The sequence below is a fragment of the Notothenia rossii genome (genome assembly GCF_949606895.1).
Source record: "Notothenia rossii genome assembly, chromosome: 10".
Taxonomy (NCBI): domain Eukaryota; kingdom Metazoa; phylum Chordata; class Actinopteri; order Perciformes; family Nototheniidae; genus Notothenia; species Notothenia rossii.
In genome coordinates this window covers 33,302,528-33,323,435 of record NC_136908.1, presented here as the reverse complement: position 1 = coordinate 33,323,435, position 20,908 = coordinate 33,302,528, and the positions used below count along the sequence as shown (strand labels likewise).

General features: G+C 43.6%; 2 protein-coding genes across 2 annotated transcripts in view; one reads left to right on the top strand and one right to left on the bottom strand.

Annotated features, from left to right (window-relative positions):
* Nucleotides 1–20,908, bottom strand: part of LOC307022751 (glutamate receptor ionotropic, kainate 5-like) — a gene marked incomplete at its 3' end in the record, with an annotated part of 608,764 nt that overhangs the window by 219,805 nt on the left and 368,051 nt on the right. Inside the window, exon 8 of the mRNA XM_079655644.1 lies at nucleotides 6,841–7,002. Within this exon, the coding sequence (XP_079511770.1) occupies nucleotides 6,841–7,002 (162 nt within the window). The remainder of the gene's footprint in view (nucleotides 1–6,840; nucleotides 7,003–20,908) is intronic.
* The window catches only part of LOC307023321 (uncharacterized protein), a 104,976-nt gene that overhangs the window by 65,415 nt on the left and 18,653 nt on the right, over nucleotides 1–20,908 (top strand). The window lies entirely within an intron of this gene.

Sequence of the window (20,908 nt, the reverse complement as noted above, 5' to 3'; positions counted from 1 at the left end):
AAATTCAGATGGAACATAGTAAAAATGCTCCGCCTAAAGAAAACCCATTGAATGATGGTATGGTAGACTAAAAGCTTTAGGAATCCAAAGTATAACATATAATAAGTACCCTGTATCAAGATTGAGGCAAACAAGTTAAATTTAACATTTTTAAAGAGGTTTAGCAAAAAGAAGTCCAGGCGGACTGACCTTTGGGCACATTTGGATACCATCATGCCATTTGACCTTTTTCAGGTACCATACTGTAAAATAATTGTATTATCACTATAGGTAATCATTCCATCCAAATACAAGTGTTTTTATTTAAAAAATATATATTTAATTTTTTTTTTTAAATGTGTGTGTCTGTGTGTGGACTTTGCCACAGTCCTTACATGTTTATTTATTAGGATACATTTGACTCCAACAGGAGCATATTTATTTCAAAAATAACACACAAACAAACTACACTAAAACCGAAATAACACCACAAGTATTTTTTTTGTAAACACTGGCAAAAAAGAAAAAATTTACACAACCTCAATGTGTTTAGTGTTTTTGAATTGAGGCACCAGGCACTTAGTGCAGTAGATACGTCTTCGCCATTTTGTTGCCAGCATCAGAGCACCTCCTGAGCGCGGTAGCATCTTCCCCATAATACTTGGGAATGCATACGAGTGATGATGGGGCGGGGGGAGTGGTGGTGGTGCTGCATGGACTTCACCCCTCATGTCTGCAGCAAGCTGCTCCCTGAAGGACTTCTGGGTGTGTGGCTTCGTCCTGCCGGGGTCACCCTTCATCTTGTGCAGCTCCTTGTGAGGAAGGAAGCTGTTCACAATGCAATGCAATGTCCAGAAAATGGTAAAAACAAGTCTTGTACTATTTCATGGTTTTGTGGTGAACGCTGTAGTACCCAATCAAAGCATCGGACACATACACGCAGCCCATGCTTCTGTTGTAGTGCACCACAGCGTCAGGAACGGTAACAATCTGAGTCTGCCACACACCAGCCCGTTTCACTTTCCTCCAGACAGTCTGTCCACTGACTCAGAAGATGCAGAGGGAGGCTGAGTTCGTACTGGTGCAGACGTCAGGCGGCCTAGCTTGGATATTGATGGCTCTGGGGCAGGGGTCGGCAACCTTTTTGATATGAAGTGCCATTTTAAAAAAAAAATGTTATCAGCGTGCCAACGACTACGGTCTGGGAGCCGACAAGAAAGTTCAACACACAGATGGCCAGTCCGCCCCTTTGTAGGATATTATTTCGATGAGAGATGAGCAGATCGCCACTGGGCTTTCAACTAAATACACAGCCACGCAAACACTGCGGCATTTGTACAGCTCCTTATGGGGACTGCAATTAGTGAAGTGCTTTCCTCCGTGGTGAAACGATCAGCACTACACCAAGGAGGAAAGCGGCAGAAAGTCACCTGGAGTTAAAGAGAGCGGGGCTGCGTTGCGTGCATGGCTTCCTTCTGCAGGTAACGGGGAGACGCGCTCTGGCGGCGATCTCGTTCAGGATCCGAAAATACAATTTAAATATTTTGCACACTTATTCCACTTATTCCTAATGTGCCACTGGTTACGGTGCCGCGTGCCAGCGGATGAGGCAGATGTTGATGGCTGGGATCCAGAATCCATTTGATACTCGTCTTCATCACTGTGAAAACAAATGTGGAAAAAACAATTACTTTGATTACTTCACTGGCTTATTCTTTCAAAAATGTAACTCAAATCAGAAATAATTCCTCCATTTAGCGTGTGTGAAATAACAGTATATATATATATATATATATATATATATATAGACTGATATACAATACAGCTTTATTTATAAATTGCTAATAGTCAATTTCTGTAGAACTACAAAACAGCATCCATTTGGCGTGTGTGAAATAACAGTATATATATATATATATATATATATATATATATATATATATATATATATATATATATATATATATAGACTGGGTTGATATACAATACAGCTTTATTTATATACTGCCGTGTTATAGTCACGAAATACAATTAATCTATTTATACCAGTGACGTGCGGTAAGGTTCATGGTTGGTGAGGCACTGACGGCCCTTCTACACTACAGGCATCGAAAAATGCTTTCAACGCTTCGCCCATTCACTTGAATGGGGTGACGTAGAAGATTTGTAATCTTCGCCGAACTGCATTGTGGGGAGCATGGCATGGCTTGGCAAGCATCACGAGCAGGAGCATGGCATGGCTTTGCAAGCATCACGAGCATCTATCGGCTTTTTTTTCAAAAGCTTTTTTAGTCTGATGCTTCAATTCATTTTAAACAGACCGTTCAACAAAAGATACCCAAAATCTAAATATTGGATTGTTCTTGCTTAGTAAGATCCCATTTTCATTACGATTGTGGTCTTACCTTGACTTGAAGATTAAGTCCATGCTCTCCTTCTGGACAACAATCTCTATTAGTTTTTTGTAAAAGTTCTCCTTATCTTCCTGTAATTTCAAAAGTCTAGTTTGTTGTTTGTGTCTATCCGTCTCTGCGTAGAATAACAGTAGCAACAAGAACCTGTGGGCTCACGTGCGCCCCCTTCAGTGCGGCAGAGGTTATGGCTGCCTCTCCTGCTGTTTTTTTCATTGCCGTTACATGATGAGACCAGCGAGCCTAAATATCATATATACGTTAAATAAGTTATTTAGAGACTATGGATGGCAAGGATACATTTAATAATAACATTTAGTTTTTCTTTAGTTGTTTTTCCATTACATTGGAGTATGACAGGGGAGGCTCTGCTCCTTCCCTGACTGCACGTCGCTGATTTATATGTTCACCAACATGATGTTCCCATTGTTTTAGTTTCTCGCGGAACGATAACGCTACAACAACAAAGCGGCTTCCATTTCGTATTTTGCGAGTGTGGAATTACTATAGATTACACCAAATACACAACTAATAGATACAAACAGAGAGAGTACATACCTTTCCTGAAGTTCATAATCAGGGTCTGATTGTTGTCTGACTTTTCTGTTGCCTGCTGTTGTCTCTGTTCGTTGGCTGTGTTCACTGTGTTCGTTGCTGTGTTCGTTACTGCTGTGCTGGAGCGGTTGTGCGGCTGTCTCTGCTACGTCTGTGCGTAAAGCAGCCGCTGCTGGCATTATTCATACTATGCAGGATCCTATCTCTGGAACCCATTTGTCGATTTGGGTGATTTACACCTTTTTTGAAACTTTAGAGCCAATAGAATCGAGGGGAGTTAGTAAATCCCGCTTTACACTTACGTCAAGGAGAGAGAGGCTTGCGTAAACAGCACATTAGACAGCCTGAGCCCCTGGCCCTTTCTCATTTCATCAAATCCCCCTCCTCGACTCCTCGATCCTCCGGTAGTGACCCGGAAATGAATTTCAGCGCGCCATGTTGAAGGACATCTCATTTCTCTAAATGCACTTCGAGGACCGAGGATCGAGCGTCGAGGAGGCTCTCTGGAGGAGCTATAACCGAGGATACACTGATGGGTCCTCCACGGTCCTCCACGGCTCCTTCGTGGATGCATTTCCGGGAACAGAGATGTTTCAAAGAGTCGTGACGCACGGCCGGACTTATCTCAGCCAATCACAGCTCTGCATGCATCCCCTGGATAATATTTTATTAACTGCTTTCATCGCGACGCGATGTTTACAGTGAGAACAGCTGTGAGGTCCGTGCAGAAAGCAGAGCAGAGTGTCAAATATATATCACTCAGTATAACAGGCCTACTCTCTTTATTTGCTTTAGTTTAGTAGATATATACAAACAAAGAGTCGATATTTTTCCAAAACCATTTAGTGCTTCACATAATAAAATACACAACGGCTGTAGGTGCGTGTGTGTGGTACAGTGTGTAGGTGTGTGTGGTACAGTGTGTGCGTAGATGCAGCGGACAGACAGGTCTCAGTTGGTTTGGTGTCCTCTGCTTACTTTTAATACTTGTAAATAAAACTTTTGGCCCGTAATTTATTTTCCTCATTGTACCGACCAGAGAGGGGAGAGGGGGGGGATTACGTGTTACGTTACTATGAGAGCTCTGTTTGATTCTGAAATTGTATATATTTATATAAATATAAAGATATTCATAGGTTTTTAAATATTAAGAAGCCCCCAGACGCTGGGAGGGGGGGCGGGTTTAAGAGGTTAGGAGAAAGCGCTACCTGACAGCTACGCTGAAAGTTCCAACTATTTCAACTTCGACCTAGTTACCTTTCAACACTCAACCAATCAATTAGATCACAGCTATATGCATAATAGCAGATGAGATATAGAAACACAACTTATCAAGCTGTTTTCACTGAAAGGCCCAGCCTCACAGTCTTGCAGAGAGCAAATCACGGATCATGTGAATGCAGCTTCAGACATTCACCAGTGGGTATTTACTGACATGTTTTGTGTTGTGGAACAAGACTTTAAAATCTCTTCTGCTTGTGTTAACCAAAAACCTTATTCCAGGCATCTAACCACAACAAAAAAAAAGATAAAAGTTCTTAAGTTTTGAAATAAAAGTTTTAGGAATATTTCGCAAACCCCAGCAGCTGTCATGTCATATTTCATCCAACAGTAAACCTAAAGGTCTACCTCTTTCTGTGTAACAGTGCACCGGACTCACGGTACGTCCACACAGCAGCTTTGAAAAAATCTTGAAAATCTTGGAGCTGGGCGTGTATGAGAGCTTGGGGATTTTTTGCGAGCAACGAGACCAACAAACAATCACATGAATCTCCCGCCCCCATACAAAGCAAAAAACCCCAGGGATTTAATGCGAGCAATATATATATATATAAACTCCCCAAATAGACGAAAACCTACCAGTTTCACCCACTGTCTCTGCCACCTCCCTCCATGCCTGGTTCCTTCGGTTTGTATCCCGGTAAATAGTTCTGGTCGTAAAGAACCGGGTGATTTGCTACCGTAATTTCTCGTTTGGAATGAGGAAATGAACTGCGGTCTGGCTCTCCCAGCTTGCACGCGGTTTGATTGGCTAGCGCTTGTACTGTCAGATTTGCATAAACGAGATTTGATTGGCTGACGCTTCCAGCTCAGCTTCAAAAGTTGAACAGTGCTCAACTTTTGAATCCTGAAAATCCTGAAGAATCCTGGAAATCTTCGCTTTGCTTCCCCACAATGCAGTTCGGCGAAAAGCGAGGCAAAGTGACGTCACCCCTATTCAAAGTCAATGGGCAGAGAAGCATTGGAAGCGTTGGAAGATTTTTTTGAAGCTGCTGTGTGGACGTACCGTCAGGGACAATTCTGTCCCACAGGCTATAGAGCTCCTGCGGTCACGTGACTTTTGGTTATCAGCCACCATTTTGGCAGTAAACATGACGACCGGCGCCAGCGTTTTCCTACCGTGCGAGTATACATCTCATTTTAATTCAAGTGAAATTCGGCTTTATAGTAAAAAAATTAGAAAGATTAAATATAAGCGACCCATATAATGCACCCGGTGTGCTTTTCAAGAGCATAACCTCCTGCTCTGAAGACGATGTACCCGACTTGCGCTACGCGGACATCCACAGCTATCTTGTAAGCTTTCCATCAGTGTACTCAGGAGACTCCCTCAAAGCTTACAAAAGCTTGGAGGCTTACAAATGGTGTCATTCCGGCTTCGTAAACAACATTCAACTGTGGAGTCTTACATCCAAAAACTTCGGCATCATCACTGCAAGGGTAAGTATTAAATTATTCCAGTTTGATAGGCAGTGTCACGTTAGCATTGTTTGTTTATTAGCTTGTCTAGCTACGGCAGTGTCACGTTAGCATGTTTGTTTATTAGCTTGGATAGCTACTGCAGTGCGTCTGAAACTAGTTTGTATTTTTGAACGTACTCAACCAAAGTGGCTGGCGTTTTTAACCTTTATTTATCTATTTTTGAATTTCATATATAGGTTAATCACTCCCAAAGGCTTAATGAAAGTCAACTAAAGCCATGGGTGGTGGTCAGGAACGACGGTGTTGTGCTGGGAGCCCACTGCAACTGCACAGCGGGACTCGGGGAGAGCTGCTCTCCCCGAGTCCCGAGGAATATTTTCAACACGGGTTTGTTTACCACTAGCTTGCTACAAGCTAACTGGCTAGGCTGCACCAGAGCCACACTTGTTGAGTTAAAAAGGGACATCACAGAGTCCGTTAGCTATAATAACTGGGTGCTAGATTCTACTTCGGTAAAAATTAAACTGACCAGAAACTTTTTGTAGCATTGTACTGTATTCCTTCACCCACCTGATATGAAGTGATCACTCCATAAGCGAAAGCAAACGGCCGGGGGGTCCCATCTTTCAGTCTTGTTCAGACGGCTCCTGGCTCTTTTAATCGCTGCGATCCACTTTTCCCTCCTCTCCGCGTCTTTTGGAATGCGATAATAAGATACACCTTTCTTCTTCCCACGCCTATTTGTGCAACCTGGTGCACAGCAGTTATCCACCATCCTCGACAGTCTGCCAGTGCCTGCCAATGAATTTACTGACGCGATTACTGCCAAAATGGCTGCCCCCTTCGTTTCTCGTCACGTGACCAGCATATGTGACATCATCCGCAGGAGCTCTATAAGACTGCTAAACTACTGAGCACTAAAGTGCCTTTATAACTTTAAGCACTCATTTGTTTGCATTTCACATATTCATTTAATATGACTTAATTCATTTAATATTATAATAAACTGTATTCCTTTACAGCATTTACTTTTAGATTACATGTATATATAGTTTACTTCTTATGCATTTACCGGCACATTGGTAACTTGCAGCATGGAACTTAGGGTTTTCATTGCCATAACTACACTGTAGCTACTCTGCATATGACAATATTTTAATCTTGAATTGAAATTTGCATTGTAATCCCTCACCGAGGGGCCGGGGTAGGGGCTGAGGGTGCAGCCTTCCCTCCAGGAGAGGTTGAGGCTGCGGATGAACTCCAGGTAGAAAGGGTGAGTGCTGTTCAGCATGGAGAAGCCCAGGATGTTGGACTGGTCCTCCACCACGTCATCCAGCCGCAGCAGAGGGAAGTCCTGAGGACAGAGAGGAAACAGGAGAGGAACAATGAGCTGCAACTTCAGTCTGTTTTATTGTTTTCATGTGTGCAATTTGGAGTTTTGAGATACCGTAACCCTTTGAGATCACAGGGAGAAAGACGTCTCAGAAAGGTGAAGGATGAAAGAAAAGACCAAGGAACATGAAGACATAAAACAACAAAAGGCTTGATTGGGGTTTGCTTTTGCAGCCAGCACAACGTTATTTTTTAAATTCAGAGCAGGATTACTGCAAGAGAAAAAGGTTTTAAAAAAAAGAAGGACTGCAGACTTCAAATATTTCCTGAAGGCAAGTGGGTGCACGCTGAGCTCTGCTGTTGAAACAAATCAGAATCAAAGTGCTGCTCGGCCCTTTGAGGGTTTGTGAAACATATGCTGTCAATGAAACATTCAGCTTTAACTGTGTAGAGAAGCAGACGCTGTGACATACATCTCTAACGGAGTCATTAATAAAAGTTAAATTGGGATTTTAGCCATGCAGACCATTTACATGCACAAAAACCTAAAGAACATACACAGGAAAGGGAAAACCCCAAAAGAAGATTGATGAACAGATTGTTCACATTTAGTAAATGGTTATCGACAGGTTATTTTACATCACATTCTAACACCATTCATACACAAACTCACACACTGAGGGCGGGGCTGCCATTCAAACTGCTCATCATCTATTCCAATGCTTATTCACAGAAAGGCAAACTGATGGATTTGCCTTTGGGAGCATTTGGGGTTTAGTCCATGCAGGCAGGCCCGCCCCTCTCTACACGCAGATCACGCAGACTGCGTGGGGCCTCATCTTGCGGAGGGGGCCTCATCTAATGCGCCAATGCGGCGCAATTAATCGAATGCATAAATGATGCGCTCCACAGTTACCCGGCTGCGAGGCTCCGGGGAACTAACAGTTCACGAGCACACCCACAATTCAATTCAGAATTCAACATTCATATATGCTGCCATATAAGGTGCATTTCCTCAGAAAGGAAACATTCACACACACTCACACACTGATGGCCATCAGGAGCAGTTAAGTGGAAAGTATCTTACTCAAGAAAACTTCAACATTTCGAGTTCAGGAGCTGGGGGTTGAACCTCTGACCCTCCCCTTGGTGAACGACCGCTCCACCTCCGAACTTTTTGCTGTTCCTAACATATAATACATCCAAATGTTCTGTGTAGCATACATTGAAAATGTAGCGCCATCAGGGGAGTAGAAGTTGCTGCTGCTTGATCTGGAAAAGAACATGTCGTTTTTGGACATGCCTCACTATGGACAGACAGAGTGTCATCATCATTTAGCGGACTCTTCAGCGTAGTTAAAAATAAGTTGGCACTGGCACAGCATCTTTACTGTTGAGGGTAGTGGAGGGGAGTTATTTTTTCAACAACATGGTCCAAAACAATAAGCTTCCAACAGACATCCAGGAAATATAATGTGTTGAGCTGTTCAGCACAACTACTAAATGGACTGCTCTTATATTGCGCTATTCTCGTCTTTACGACCACTCAAGGCTTTTACAGCACAACTCAGCATCTCATACAGAGGCAGAGCCACCATACAAGGTGCAAACTAATTATTCAAAGTGATACACACTGACACTCTTCTGGCCATGTCATTGTGACCAAGCATGGGGTTCAGTATTTTGCAACATTGTCCCCCCTCAGCCCGGTGGACGCCGCTCTGCCTCCTCAGCTTCACTGTGTGAGGTTAATTTATTTTCCCCAAATCCCTCCAACATTTACTTAACAACTCCCCAGTCAGGAAGCGGCTGCTGCTGCTGCTTTTGTTGATGTCGCTGCCCGTCTGGTTGCCATTTGCTAAATCAATTTCAGCTACAGCCAAGAACACAGTCAGACTGTGGGCCTGCCAGCCATGACAAAGAGCAGTTGGCTGGAGAAGTCTCTGCGGCAACGCTGTTGAGAGGAAACACTGCGACAGGATCCAGAAGGACAGCCAGCGTGGCAGTGACTGCAGTTCAGACAGGACGTCTCATCAAACTCTTCAGCAGGTCCAGGAGGCTGGACAAGGTCAGAGCTGTCAAAAAAAAGCATGTGACCATCTCTGTCCCAGATTTGTGAGAGTTTGAAAGAGCAATAAGTAAGATTTAGACTCTTCCCTGCCTCATCCAGCAGAGCAGGACTATCATATCTCTGCACCGCTTTGATTCATTACTAGTCAATACGTGTGACTCACAGACTTTAGAGAGTCCTGGCTTCTTCTAATCAGGCTGGAACATTTCACTGCCCCAATGATTGAGTGAGAGAGAGAGAGAGAGAGAGCGCACCGGTGCCAGCAGGGACCATGTTGTTAGCATCTGGTTAGCAACCCGGTATCACGGCAAGACGTGAACCATGTGACGATTTACCATGCTGGGAGACGTGAAGATGTCACGATTTCGTCCCTTCAAACGTGAGAGTTACACGGTATTGTTAACCCATGTTTACCAGTGGAGAGATAACCGGAAATACCAAGCAAATGCTACCCTGACGTAATGATTTATTTTGTAATAGTCACACTCGATTACGCCGATTTTCTTGTTTCCCCAGCTGGTCGACACCTCTTTTAGCAGAAACAAAGGCTACACTAATGTATTAAATCAATGTTAATCCATGCGTGTGGATCATGGTGTGGATGTGGAATTAACGGACGTGACGTTGTGCGATTGAGTTGCCAGGCAACAGCTTCGGTTCATGTTAATTTACAAACTCTTCAACTACAACCGTAGTTATATTTAAAAACATGTTAGAAGGCCTCACAAAATACTTTAATGCAAATTAAAATGTAAATGTAAAGGAATGTGTGTATAACAAAATACATCGGTGATAAACGAAACCCTTGAAACATGTAAGTGCCACGTAATTGAATGGCACTGTTCGCAAGGGCACTCCACACTGTGCCTGCAGACCAAGGGCAGAATGAGGGTCTGCCCCCCCCCCCAGCAGAACCCTGGATATGGACCAAAATGAAAATGACTCCCCCTACTTAAAGACCACCAGAGCATATTCACCTGCAGACCTACCACTCACCCTCACTCTGCCCTTGGTCTGCAGGCACAATCTGGAGTGCCCTTGCGAACAGTGCCATTAAATTATGTGGCACTTACATGTTTCAAGTTTGAGACAAGTTATTATCCATGCCAGGTCTTTTTCACGACAAGGGCACGACAGCAGACGTTGAAATGATAATGATCAGAAAGCAGCTTGCATGTCTGATTAAGAGGGAAGTCTGCTGTGTGCAGGCGGAGGTGAGTGAGGAGGAGAAATTGTTTCAGGATGTGATCAAACCTGATTCAATATCATTGCAAGCAACTCAAATCTTGACTCAATATTAAGTGAGTCAAAACCTGATTCAATATCAAAACAGTGAATTAAAACCTGATTCAATATCAAAACAGTGAATTAAAACCTGATTCAGCCTTCACAACAGCCTTGAAGGTGTCAAAAGATGAGTTAAGTACATAACAAAAATTGTAATATTAGGATAAGGAAGAAAAAAAGAGTAATATCATGGTGATTGTGAAGACTTGAGACAGATCTTGTTGACAGAGTCAAATGTATAGCAATAAACTGGTCATGACGACGAGGTCTTCTTTAGCCTTAACTGGCGTGGTTTACTTTCATATGTGCATTGCACCACTTGACCTGCTCTCCATGAGAGCTAGAGAGAGAGAGATAGAAGGGGAGGGAACAATCCCTTATATCTGATATCTGACGTTAGCTACAATAGCTGCGCCTCCTTACGCCTATAGCGCCCTCTTACTGTGGAACAGTTATAGTGCAGTTACATGCAGACATATTAATTCTTACACTTAACACTCCCACTTATGAATGACGTGTATACTGTACAACCTTTCCAAGAAAAATAACAGTTCAAAACATCAAAAGAACATGGCAGTCAATATTACATAGTAAGCAATATTTTACACACCGAACATGACCCCTGCACATTTTTTTTCAATTTCAGTTTGGAGACAGGATTGGTCATAGCGTCTACAACCATGTCATCTATAGGACAGTAAACCAGTGTCATCTTTCCTTCTCTGATGACAGATCTAATGAAGTGATATTTGATATCCACATGTTTACACCTCTGTCGGCACACAGGGTTTCTGGCAAGTGCAATGGTTCCCTGGTTGTCTTCATAAACAACAGTTTTCTTATATACATAGGTATCCATTCCTTCGAGCAGTTGTTCCAGATAAATACATTCCTGTATTGTCAAGGCTAGAGCCATATATTCGGCTTCACAAGTTGATAGTGCCACTGTGGGCTGTTTCTTTGTTTTCCATGAAACCAGTGAGCTGTCTGTACCCACACTCACACAATACCCTGTGGTACTTCTCCTGTCTGTGGCGTCTGCCGCCCAATCTGCGTCACTATAGGCTTGAAGCCCTAAGCCCTCGCTGCTCTTTCTGTAACAAAGCTGTTTATCTGCTGTACCTTTAAGATAACGGAAAACATGTTTTGCTGTAATCCATTGCTCTTCTGTGGGATCAGCAAAATGCTGTGATAACTTACTCACTACAAAACATAGGTCAGGGCGAGTACATGTTGTCAAATAAATGAGGCTGCCTACAGCTTCTCTGTACATTTTTACATCCGTCAATTTTTGTGCATCCTCATTGTTGTCTAGCTTTTGATCCCATGTTGTTTCCCTAGTTCTACACTCCTGCATGTCAAAACAATTCAGGATCTTTTACACATATCTCTTCTGGGATATGTTTACACAACTGGCAGACTGTTCGAAGTCCATGCCTAGAAAATGTTTTAACCTGCCCAGGTCCTTCATCTTGAATCTGGTGGAGAGCATATCCTTCACCTGCTCTAGGTTTCTAGTGTTGTCTGCTGCGGTGATCAAATCATCCACCCAAATCACAATTCAATCAATCAATCAATCAATGTTTATTTATATAGCCCAATATCACAAATGTTACATTTGTCTCAGTGGACTTCACAGTTTGTACAGAATATCAGTATGACAATACGACACCCTCTGTCCTTAGACCCTCACATCGTACAAGGAAAAACTTCCAGAGAAAACCCACAGTTTAAAGGGAAAAATGGGAGAAACCTCAGGGAGAGCAACAGAGGAGGGCGCCCTCTCCCAGGACGGACAGACGTGCAATAGATGCCGTGTGTAAATTGAAAAGATAATACATTTGCAACATAGGTAGTCCAAATGTTTGGAAATGCATGTGTGTATAATAGGAAGATGAATCCACGAGGATATCCATCCAGGTCTTATGATCCAGGACCACAGCCACGACTCAAGATCCAGGACTGGCGATCCATGACACAGGACCGCAGGATCATCCATGACTCCGGATCCCGGCGTATATAGACACCAAAAAGAAAGACATTTGGGGAAGCTGGGTTAATCGGAACATGAGAGTACACAGGTATAGACAGAGAGAAGGAAGAAGTAAGATGTCCCCCGACAAACTAAGCCTATATCAGCAAAACTAGGGGCTGAATCTAATCAGCCCTAACTATAAGCTTTATCAAAAAGGAAGGTCTTAAGCGCACTCTTAAAAACGGATAGGGTGTCTGCCGCCCGAACACAAACTGGAAGCTGATTCCACAAAAGTGGAGCTTGATAAGAAAAGGCTCTGGGTCCCATTGTACTTTTAGAGACTCTAGGAACAACCAACAACCCTGCATTCTTGGAACGCAATGCCCTAGTAGGACAGTAGGGTATAATGAATTCTTTAAGGTAAGATGGCGCCTGCCCATTAAGGGCTTTGTAGGCGAGAAGAAGAATTTTAAATTCTATCCTGTGTTCTATTGGGAGCCAGTGTAAGGCAGCCAGAACAGGAGTAATGTGGTCCCTTTTCCTAACTCTGGTTAGTACACAAGCTGCAGCATTTTGAATCAACTGAAGCGACTTGACTGACTTCTTGGTACACCCTGATAATAAGGAGTTACAATAATCCAGCCTTGAAGTAACAAATGCATGGACTAGTTTCTCTGCATCGTTTTGAGGCAAGATATGCCTGATTTTTGCAATGTTACATAGATGGAAGTAGGCGGTCCTTGAAATTGATTTTATGTGGGTGTTAAAGGATAAATCCTGGTCAAATATAACACCAAGATTCCTTACAGTCTCACTGGAGGCCAAATTAATGCCATCCATAGTTAGTATATCTTTAGATAATTTGTTTCGTAGATTCTTCGGGCCAAGTACAATAACTTCAGTTTTGGTCGTGTTTAACATAAAAAAATGTAAGGTCATCCACGTTTTTAAGTCCTTGAGGCAGTCTTGAATTTTATTTAAATGATTAATTTCATCAGGCTTGATTGATAAATATAGTTGAGTATCATCCACATAACAATGAAAATTTACAGAATGATTCCTTATAATATTGCCTCACGGAAGCATATAAAGTGTGAACAAAATAGTTCCAAGCACTGAGCCCTGTGGCACTCCATGGCTAACTTTGGTTTGCATGGAAGATTCATCGTTGACACGTACAAACTGAGAGCGTTCAGATAGATAGGACCTAAACCAGCCTAAAGCAGTTCCCTGTATGCCAACTAAGTGCTCTAGTCTTTGCAATAGGATATCATGGTCGATAGTATCAAATGCAGCACTAAGATCGAGCAAGACAAGAATAGAGACAAGTCCCTGGTCTGAGGCTATTAGAATGTCATTTGTGACTTTAACCAGAGCTGTCTCTGTGCTATGATGTGTTCTAAAGCCAGACTGAAAATCTTCAAATAAATCATAGTTTTTTAAGTAATCACACAGCTGCTTTGCGACTGCTTTCTCAAGAATTTTTGAGAGGAACGGAAGATTAGAAATAGGTCTATAGTTGGCTAAAACCTCTGGATCGAGGTTGTGCTTTTTAAGAAGCGGTTTTATCACTGCTACTCCCTTGATTTCCTTCTGCTCACCGAAACCTGGCAACAGCCCGATGACTTCTTCTCCCTCAACCAAACATCCCCCCCTGGCTTTAAATACATCACTAAACCCCGCCCCTCCCGCCGTGGTGGCGGCCTTGCTGTAATCCACAATCAGAACATCCAGATCACAGAACTAACCCTCCCCTCAGTATCATCCTTTGAATTCATTGCCTTCAAAGCCCCTCCCTCACTGACAGTCATCCTCATCTACCGGCCTCCTAAACCTCATCCCTCCTTCCTCTCCGATTTCACTGAGTTCCTCACACTTGCCTCATCCCTGTCTCAACGTCTGTTACTACTTGGTGACCTCAACATTCACATTGACTCACCCACCTGCAAGCTGGCATCCGAATTCACAACCCTACTGGACAATTTCTCTATCACCCAACATGTCACCTTCCCCACCCATGAGAAAGGACACATTCTTGATCTCGTCTGCTCTACCAACCTCCCAGTGATTGACCTCCACCCTTGCCCATTTCCCCTCTCCGACCACAAACTCATACAATTCAACATTGCCCCCCCCACCCGAAACCCCTGCCCACCCAGAAACATCACCTTCCGTAATCTACATTCCATTGACCATAACCATCTCTCTGAACTGCTATCGTCTAATCTCCCCCTGGACGCAACCCTCAGCTCACCTGACGATCTGCTCAACTACCTCAACTCCACCCTACTCACCTCCCTCAACACTTTAGCCCCCCTCAAAAATAAAACTGTTACTTTCAAGACCTCCTCACCCTGGTTCACACCCGCACTGCGTAAAATGAAGCAGCGAGGCCGCCAACTTGAACGTCTTTCAAAGAAATCATCCCTCACAGTCCATTACATAAGCTACAAACTCCATCTCAATGCATACAGAGATGCTCTTATTGCCGCTAAATCTGCCTACCTCTCCAACATCTTCACTGACCCCTCCCGTAACCCCAGGACCCTCTTCTCCACAGTTAACAAGCTCTTCAAACCTCGTGCTGATAACCTCCCTACTTCTACTTCCGCTACTTGCAGCTCATTCCTCCAGTTTTTCGCAGACAAAATTAACGCCATTAACCACTCCTTCTCAGCTCCATCTGATATACAAGCATCTCCCCCAACCTCCACCGCTACCATTTCTCCCCCCATCTCCCTTGACCTCCTGACTCCTCCTCCCCAGCGCCGCCTTTCCCAGTTCAACCTCGTTACCCCAATTGAAATACTCCATCTGATCGGTTCCTCAAATCCCACAACCTGCTCCCTTGACCCTCTACCCACTCCTCTCCTGAAGTCCTGCCTCCCCGTCCTCTGCCCCTATCTTGCTAACCTTTTCAACTCCTCGCTGTCCCATGGAACCGTCCCCTCTGCCTTAAAAACTGCTGCCGTTACTCCAATCCTCAAAAAACCTGGTCTTGATCCCTCCTCCCTCACTAATTACCGCCCCATCTCCAACCTACCATTCCTCTCAAAAACTCTAGAACGCATTGTAGCCAATCAAATTCACTGCCATATCCAAACCAACCAGCTTTATGAACCCCTTCAGTCTGGATTTCGTCCTCACCACAGTACAGAAACTGCACTCGTCAAAGTCCTCAATGACCTCCTCACCTCTGCTGACACTGGTTCCCTCAATATTCTCATCCTCCTCGACCTGAGTGCAGCCTTCGATACCGTGAGCCACAACATCCTGCTCACCCGACTCAGGGACATTGGTATTGAAGGTATTGCACTCAGATGGCTCCAGTCCTACCTCACTGAACGATCCCACTTCATCTCCCTCCCCAACCACTCCTCTGCCACAGCTTCAGTCACCCAAGGTGTTCCTCAAGGATCAGTACTTGGACCCCTCCTCTTCATCATTTACATCCTGCCCCTCGGTCAGATACTCCACCACTTCAACCTGGACTTCCACTGCTATGCTGATGACACTCAGATCTACCTCAGCACCAAATCCCTCCATAACCCACCCCTTACCCACATCGATTCCTGTCTGACAGCTATTAAAACTTGGATGCAACATAACCTCCTCAAACTGAACAGCAACAAAACAGAACTCCTCCTAATTGGCTCCAAATCCACCCTCAGCAAGGTCACTAACATAACACTCACCATCGATGGCACCATTGTTTCCCCCTCCAATCAGGCACGCAACCTTGGCGTAATCTTTGACCCCACCCTCTCCCTCGAACCTCACATCCGCCAAACAGTCAAAACCTCATTTTTCCACCTCCGCAATATTGCAAAAATCCTACCCTCTCTCACCCGCCCCGCAGCCGAACGACTAATCCATGCCTTCATTTCCTCCCGCCTTGACTACTGCAACTCACTTCTTTACGGCATCAGCACTACATCCCTCAACAGACTCCAACGGGTTCAAAATGCAGCTGCACGTCTCCTCACACATACCAAATCATGGCATCATATCAGCCCAGTCCTCAAAGAGCTCCACTGGCTTCCTGTCTCCCATCGCATCAATTACAAAACTATGGTCCTCACCTACAAAGCACTCCACCATTTGGCCCCCCCTTATCTCACAAACCTTCTCACTCCTTATCAACCCCCACGGTCCCTCAGATCCACCGCAGCCGGACTCCTATCCATTCCCACATCCACACTCTGCAGCTTTGGGGACAGAGCCTTCTCAGTGGCAGCTCCTAGGCTCTGGAATTCCCTCCCCCAAGATCTCCGTGACTCTGAGTCCCTCACAGTCTTTCAGTCCCGCCTCAAAACACATCTTTTCAACTCTGCCTACCCATAAGCCCCCCTCCTCTCAATCAATTTCCTCTTGACTGCCTTTTTATTTATTTTACTATACTTACTTGTTTGCCTGTCCTTGTTTGTCTACCCTCCCTCATCTTGTAAAGCGTCTTTGAGTCGTGAGAAGCGCTATATAAATAAAATGCATTATTATTATTATTATTATTACTTTGAATGATTGTGGAACATAGCCTGATAATAAAGACATATTCATAATATTTAATAAATAAGTGCTAATTAATGGAAAAACTTATTTTAACAGCTTAGTTGGAATCGGGTCTAAGATACACGTTGATGGTTTAGAAGAGAGAATCATTGAATTTAATTGTTCAAGGTTTATGGCTGAAAAGCATTCTAGTTTACTATCTAGTGTAATATTAGAACTTACGTTTCCGGGAGCTGTTGATAACACTATACTGGTCAAAGGCAAGAGGTCATTGATTTTGTTTCTAAGAGTAACAATTTTATCGTTAAAAAAGCACATAAAATCATTACTACTGAGTGCTGTGGGAATAGAAGGCTCAGTTGAGCTGTGGCTCTCTGTCAGCCTGGCTACAGTGCTGAAAAGAAATCTTGCATTATTCTTATTCTCATCTATTAATGAAGAGTAGTAGGCTGCTCTCGCTTTACGCAGTGCTTTCTTATATTCATTGAGAGTAATATGCCAAATTAAACGAGATTCTTCAAGTTTAGTGGAACGCCATATCCTTTCAAGTTGTCTCGACTTTTGCTTTATTTTGCGGGTTTTGGCATTATGCCATGGAGCTAATCTATGTTGTTTTATTTTCTTCTTTTTCAAAGGAGCAACAGAGTCTAATTTTATTCGCAGCGCATCTGTAGCACTATCAACAACATGATCAATTTGAGGTGGTGTACATTTTGTATAAGTTTCCTCCCTTACATGCAGACATGCTATCGAGTTAAGTATTGGTGGAATCTCTTCCTTAAATTTGGCTATAGCACTAACGGATAGTTTTCTGCTGCAGGAGCTTTTGGCTAATGCTTTGTAGTCTAGTAACAGTACTTCAAAAGTTACTAAGAAATGGTCGGATAAGGCAGGATTATGCGGTTCGACTAATAGTTGCTCAATTTCAATACCATAAGTCAGAACAAGGTCAAGAGTGTGATTATAGCAGTGGGTTGGTTTATTTACACTCTGACAGAAACCAACAGAATCTAATATAGAGTTAAATGCAACAGTAAGGCTATTTTTATCTTCGTCAACATGAATATTAAAGTCACCTACGATAATTACTTTATCTGTTTTAAGTACCAAAGTTGATAAAAACTCAGAGAATTCTGATAAGAATTCTGAATAAGGACCTGGTGCACGGTACACTGTAACAAATAAGATTGGCTGCAAAGTTTTCCAGGTCGGATGCGTAAGACTAAAAACGAGGCTTTCAAAGGAGGTATAATTTAATTTTTGTTTAGTATTGATAAGTAAACTTGAGTCAAAGCTTGCTGCAACTCCACCTCCTCGGCCCGTGCCTCGGGCAATATGAGTATTGATATGGCTGGGTGCAGTGGCCTCATTTATGCTGACATATTCTTCATGTCTCAACCAAGTTTCAGTGAGACAGCATATATCAATATTATAATCTGATATTAAATCATTTACCAATATTGCTTTGGATGCTAGAGATCTTATGTTTGAGAGACCACATTTAATCTTCCTGTTTTGTTGCACTGTAATAGTTGTTACATTTACTTTTATTAGGTTATTATGTATGACACCTCTATTAGGTTTTACCTTAAATTGTCCTTGGGCAGACACACACACCGTTAATATTGGGTATTTTATTGGGTTCGGGATTCCTATGGATGACTGCCTAGGAGAGAGCGCAGAGAAGCGTGTAAGACTGCGACCCTGCCTCCTGGTCTCAACTCCAGTTTGTCATGGATTAAGTCCACAAAGCCCTGAAATGTTTGCCGAAATGAGATTTGCACCTTCCAAAGTAGGATGAATGCCGTCTCTCTTAATCAGACCAGGTTTTCCCAAGAAGGCTGTTCAATTATTTACGAAGCCCACATTGTTTGCTGGGCACCACCAAGACAACCAGCGCTGAAATTATGACATGCGGCTATGCATGTCATCATTGATCACAATTATCACTTTCCCTGACTCTTTTGACTCCTTTGTGTAAAGACAGGGGTCTACTGGGTTCTGTATGAAGTGGTCTTCAATTAGACATGTATGAAGCATCTCGTTCCAATTTCGCCCAGACTGTTTCAGGCCGTAAATGGATTATTCTAGCTTGCACACTAGCTTCTCTCCTTTCTTCTCGTAACCTTCAGGTTGTTCCATATATATGTCCCTATCAATGGGTGCGTGCAGGTAGGTTGTCTTCACATCCATCTGGTGTAAAATCAAGTCGTCTTCGGCTGCCTTCTGCATTACTACCCGTACACTGGTCAGATTAGCTGTAGGGGAGAATGTCTCACCGTAGTCTATTCCTTCCCTCTGACTGTAGCCTTTAGCTACAAACCTGGCCTTGTACCTGTCGTGAACTTCAATACCCTCCTTGATTGAGTAAACCCACTTGCCTCCCACTGTCTGTCTACCCTCGGGTAATTTTGTTAGAGTAAAAGTATGATTGTCCTCCAGGGACCTCATCTCCTCATCCATCGCTCTCTCCCATTTTCCTGATTCAGGGGATATCATGGCCTCTTTAAAGGTCTGAGGTACACCACTCACTACTCTGTAGCAGTAATCTATGCTGGTAAGTGTACTGTCATCCTCGTCACTTTCTCTCTGGGCATAGTCTTTCAGATACTTTGGGGCTTTATGTGCCCGTGGGGGATATCTCCCACTGCATGAGGCACGTGACGTCACCCTAGGGTGCTTCTCGCCATCATCCTCCGGTGTCTGTTGACCGTCTGTCTGCATGTCTGTGCTCAGTACACTAGGCTGTGTCATCTCTCTTTCCTCACACCCTACTCTGGAGTCCAGCTCTGGCTCCTGTGTCTGTGTCTCGTTCTCACATGTTGTCTTTATGACAAACTTTACTAACCTGTGCTTTTGCACTTTCCCCTTACCGGGATAATAGACTAGAAAAGCGGGGCTGCCTTTGTCATGCCCTATAAAAAGTCCTTTCTCACACCTGGACTCAAGTTTTCTTCTGTCCTGTTGATAAGCATAACACACTGACCCAAACTTGTGCATCCTGGCTAGATCACACCTTTTTCCTGTCAGTGCTGTATATGGGGTGGTGCCCGTGTGCTTGTTAAAACACCGATTTCTGGTGTAAGCTGCTTCTTGGACCGCATAATGCCATAGACTCTTAGGTAAGTTACCGTCTATTAGCTTACACCTAGCCATTTCTCAAAGAGTGCGCCCTTCCCTCTCAGCTATCCCGTTCTGGTGCGGGGAGTAAGGACAGGACATTTCGTTTCTGATCTTGTTCCTTCTCAGCAGTGACTGAAACTCTCTTTTTGTAAAGTCTGTTCCGTTGTCGGACCTCAGGCATTTTACGCTGCCATACGGAGCTACATCTGCAAGGAATTTCTCTGTGGCCTGAAGTGCGTGACTCTTTGCTTTGAGAAAGTAAACAAACACTGCCCCTGTACACACATCTGTGAAAGACTGCATATATTTAAAGCCACCTATGGACTCATTAGTTACTGGACCGGCTAGATCTGTGTTAACTAGCTCAAGTGGTGTCTTTACTTTTTCTGTGGGACCTCTGTTCCTTGTTTGAGTGAACTTTCCCTTTATACACACATCACATTCTTTGTTAGGTCTATGCTTTTCACCGTTAATGTGCATGCCTACTGTTACCGCCTGCAGCTTCAGTATATCCTCGTAATTACAATGACCCATGATCTCATGCCATGTCTGAATATCATGACTGACATTACACACATCATTTTCATTACATTCTGTTTGTAGATAATACACTTAATAGGACTTAATAGATAATACATTCATAGTACACCTCAATGTTAAATCTCGTACCGTCAGGCTCAACAAGAACATCGTTACCTTCATTGAAGAACACCTTGGCACCATTTGCAGTAGAAGATTTTACAGAAAATAGTTATTGGGGGATCGAGGGTATGTAAAGGGCGTTCTTCAACGTCACTGTACACCAGCGCCCCTCACTGTCTATGAGGCATACCTGCGCTTCTTCTCTCCCGTGCGCCAACCTGAAAGTGCGCTTCCCGTCTGCCAGCTCCATGCTGTGTCTCTCCGGCTCGAAGGTGCTGTCAAAGTTCTTGAATCGGTTCCTGTCGTTGATAATGTGGGACG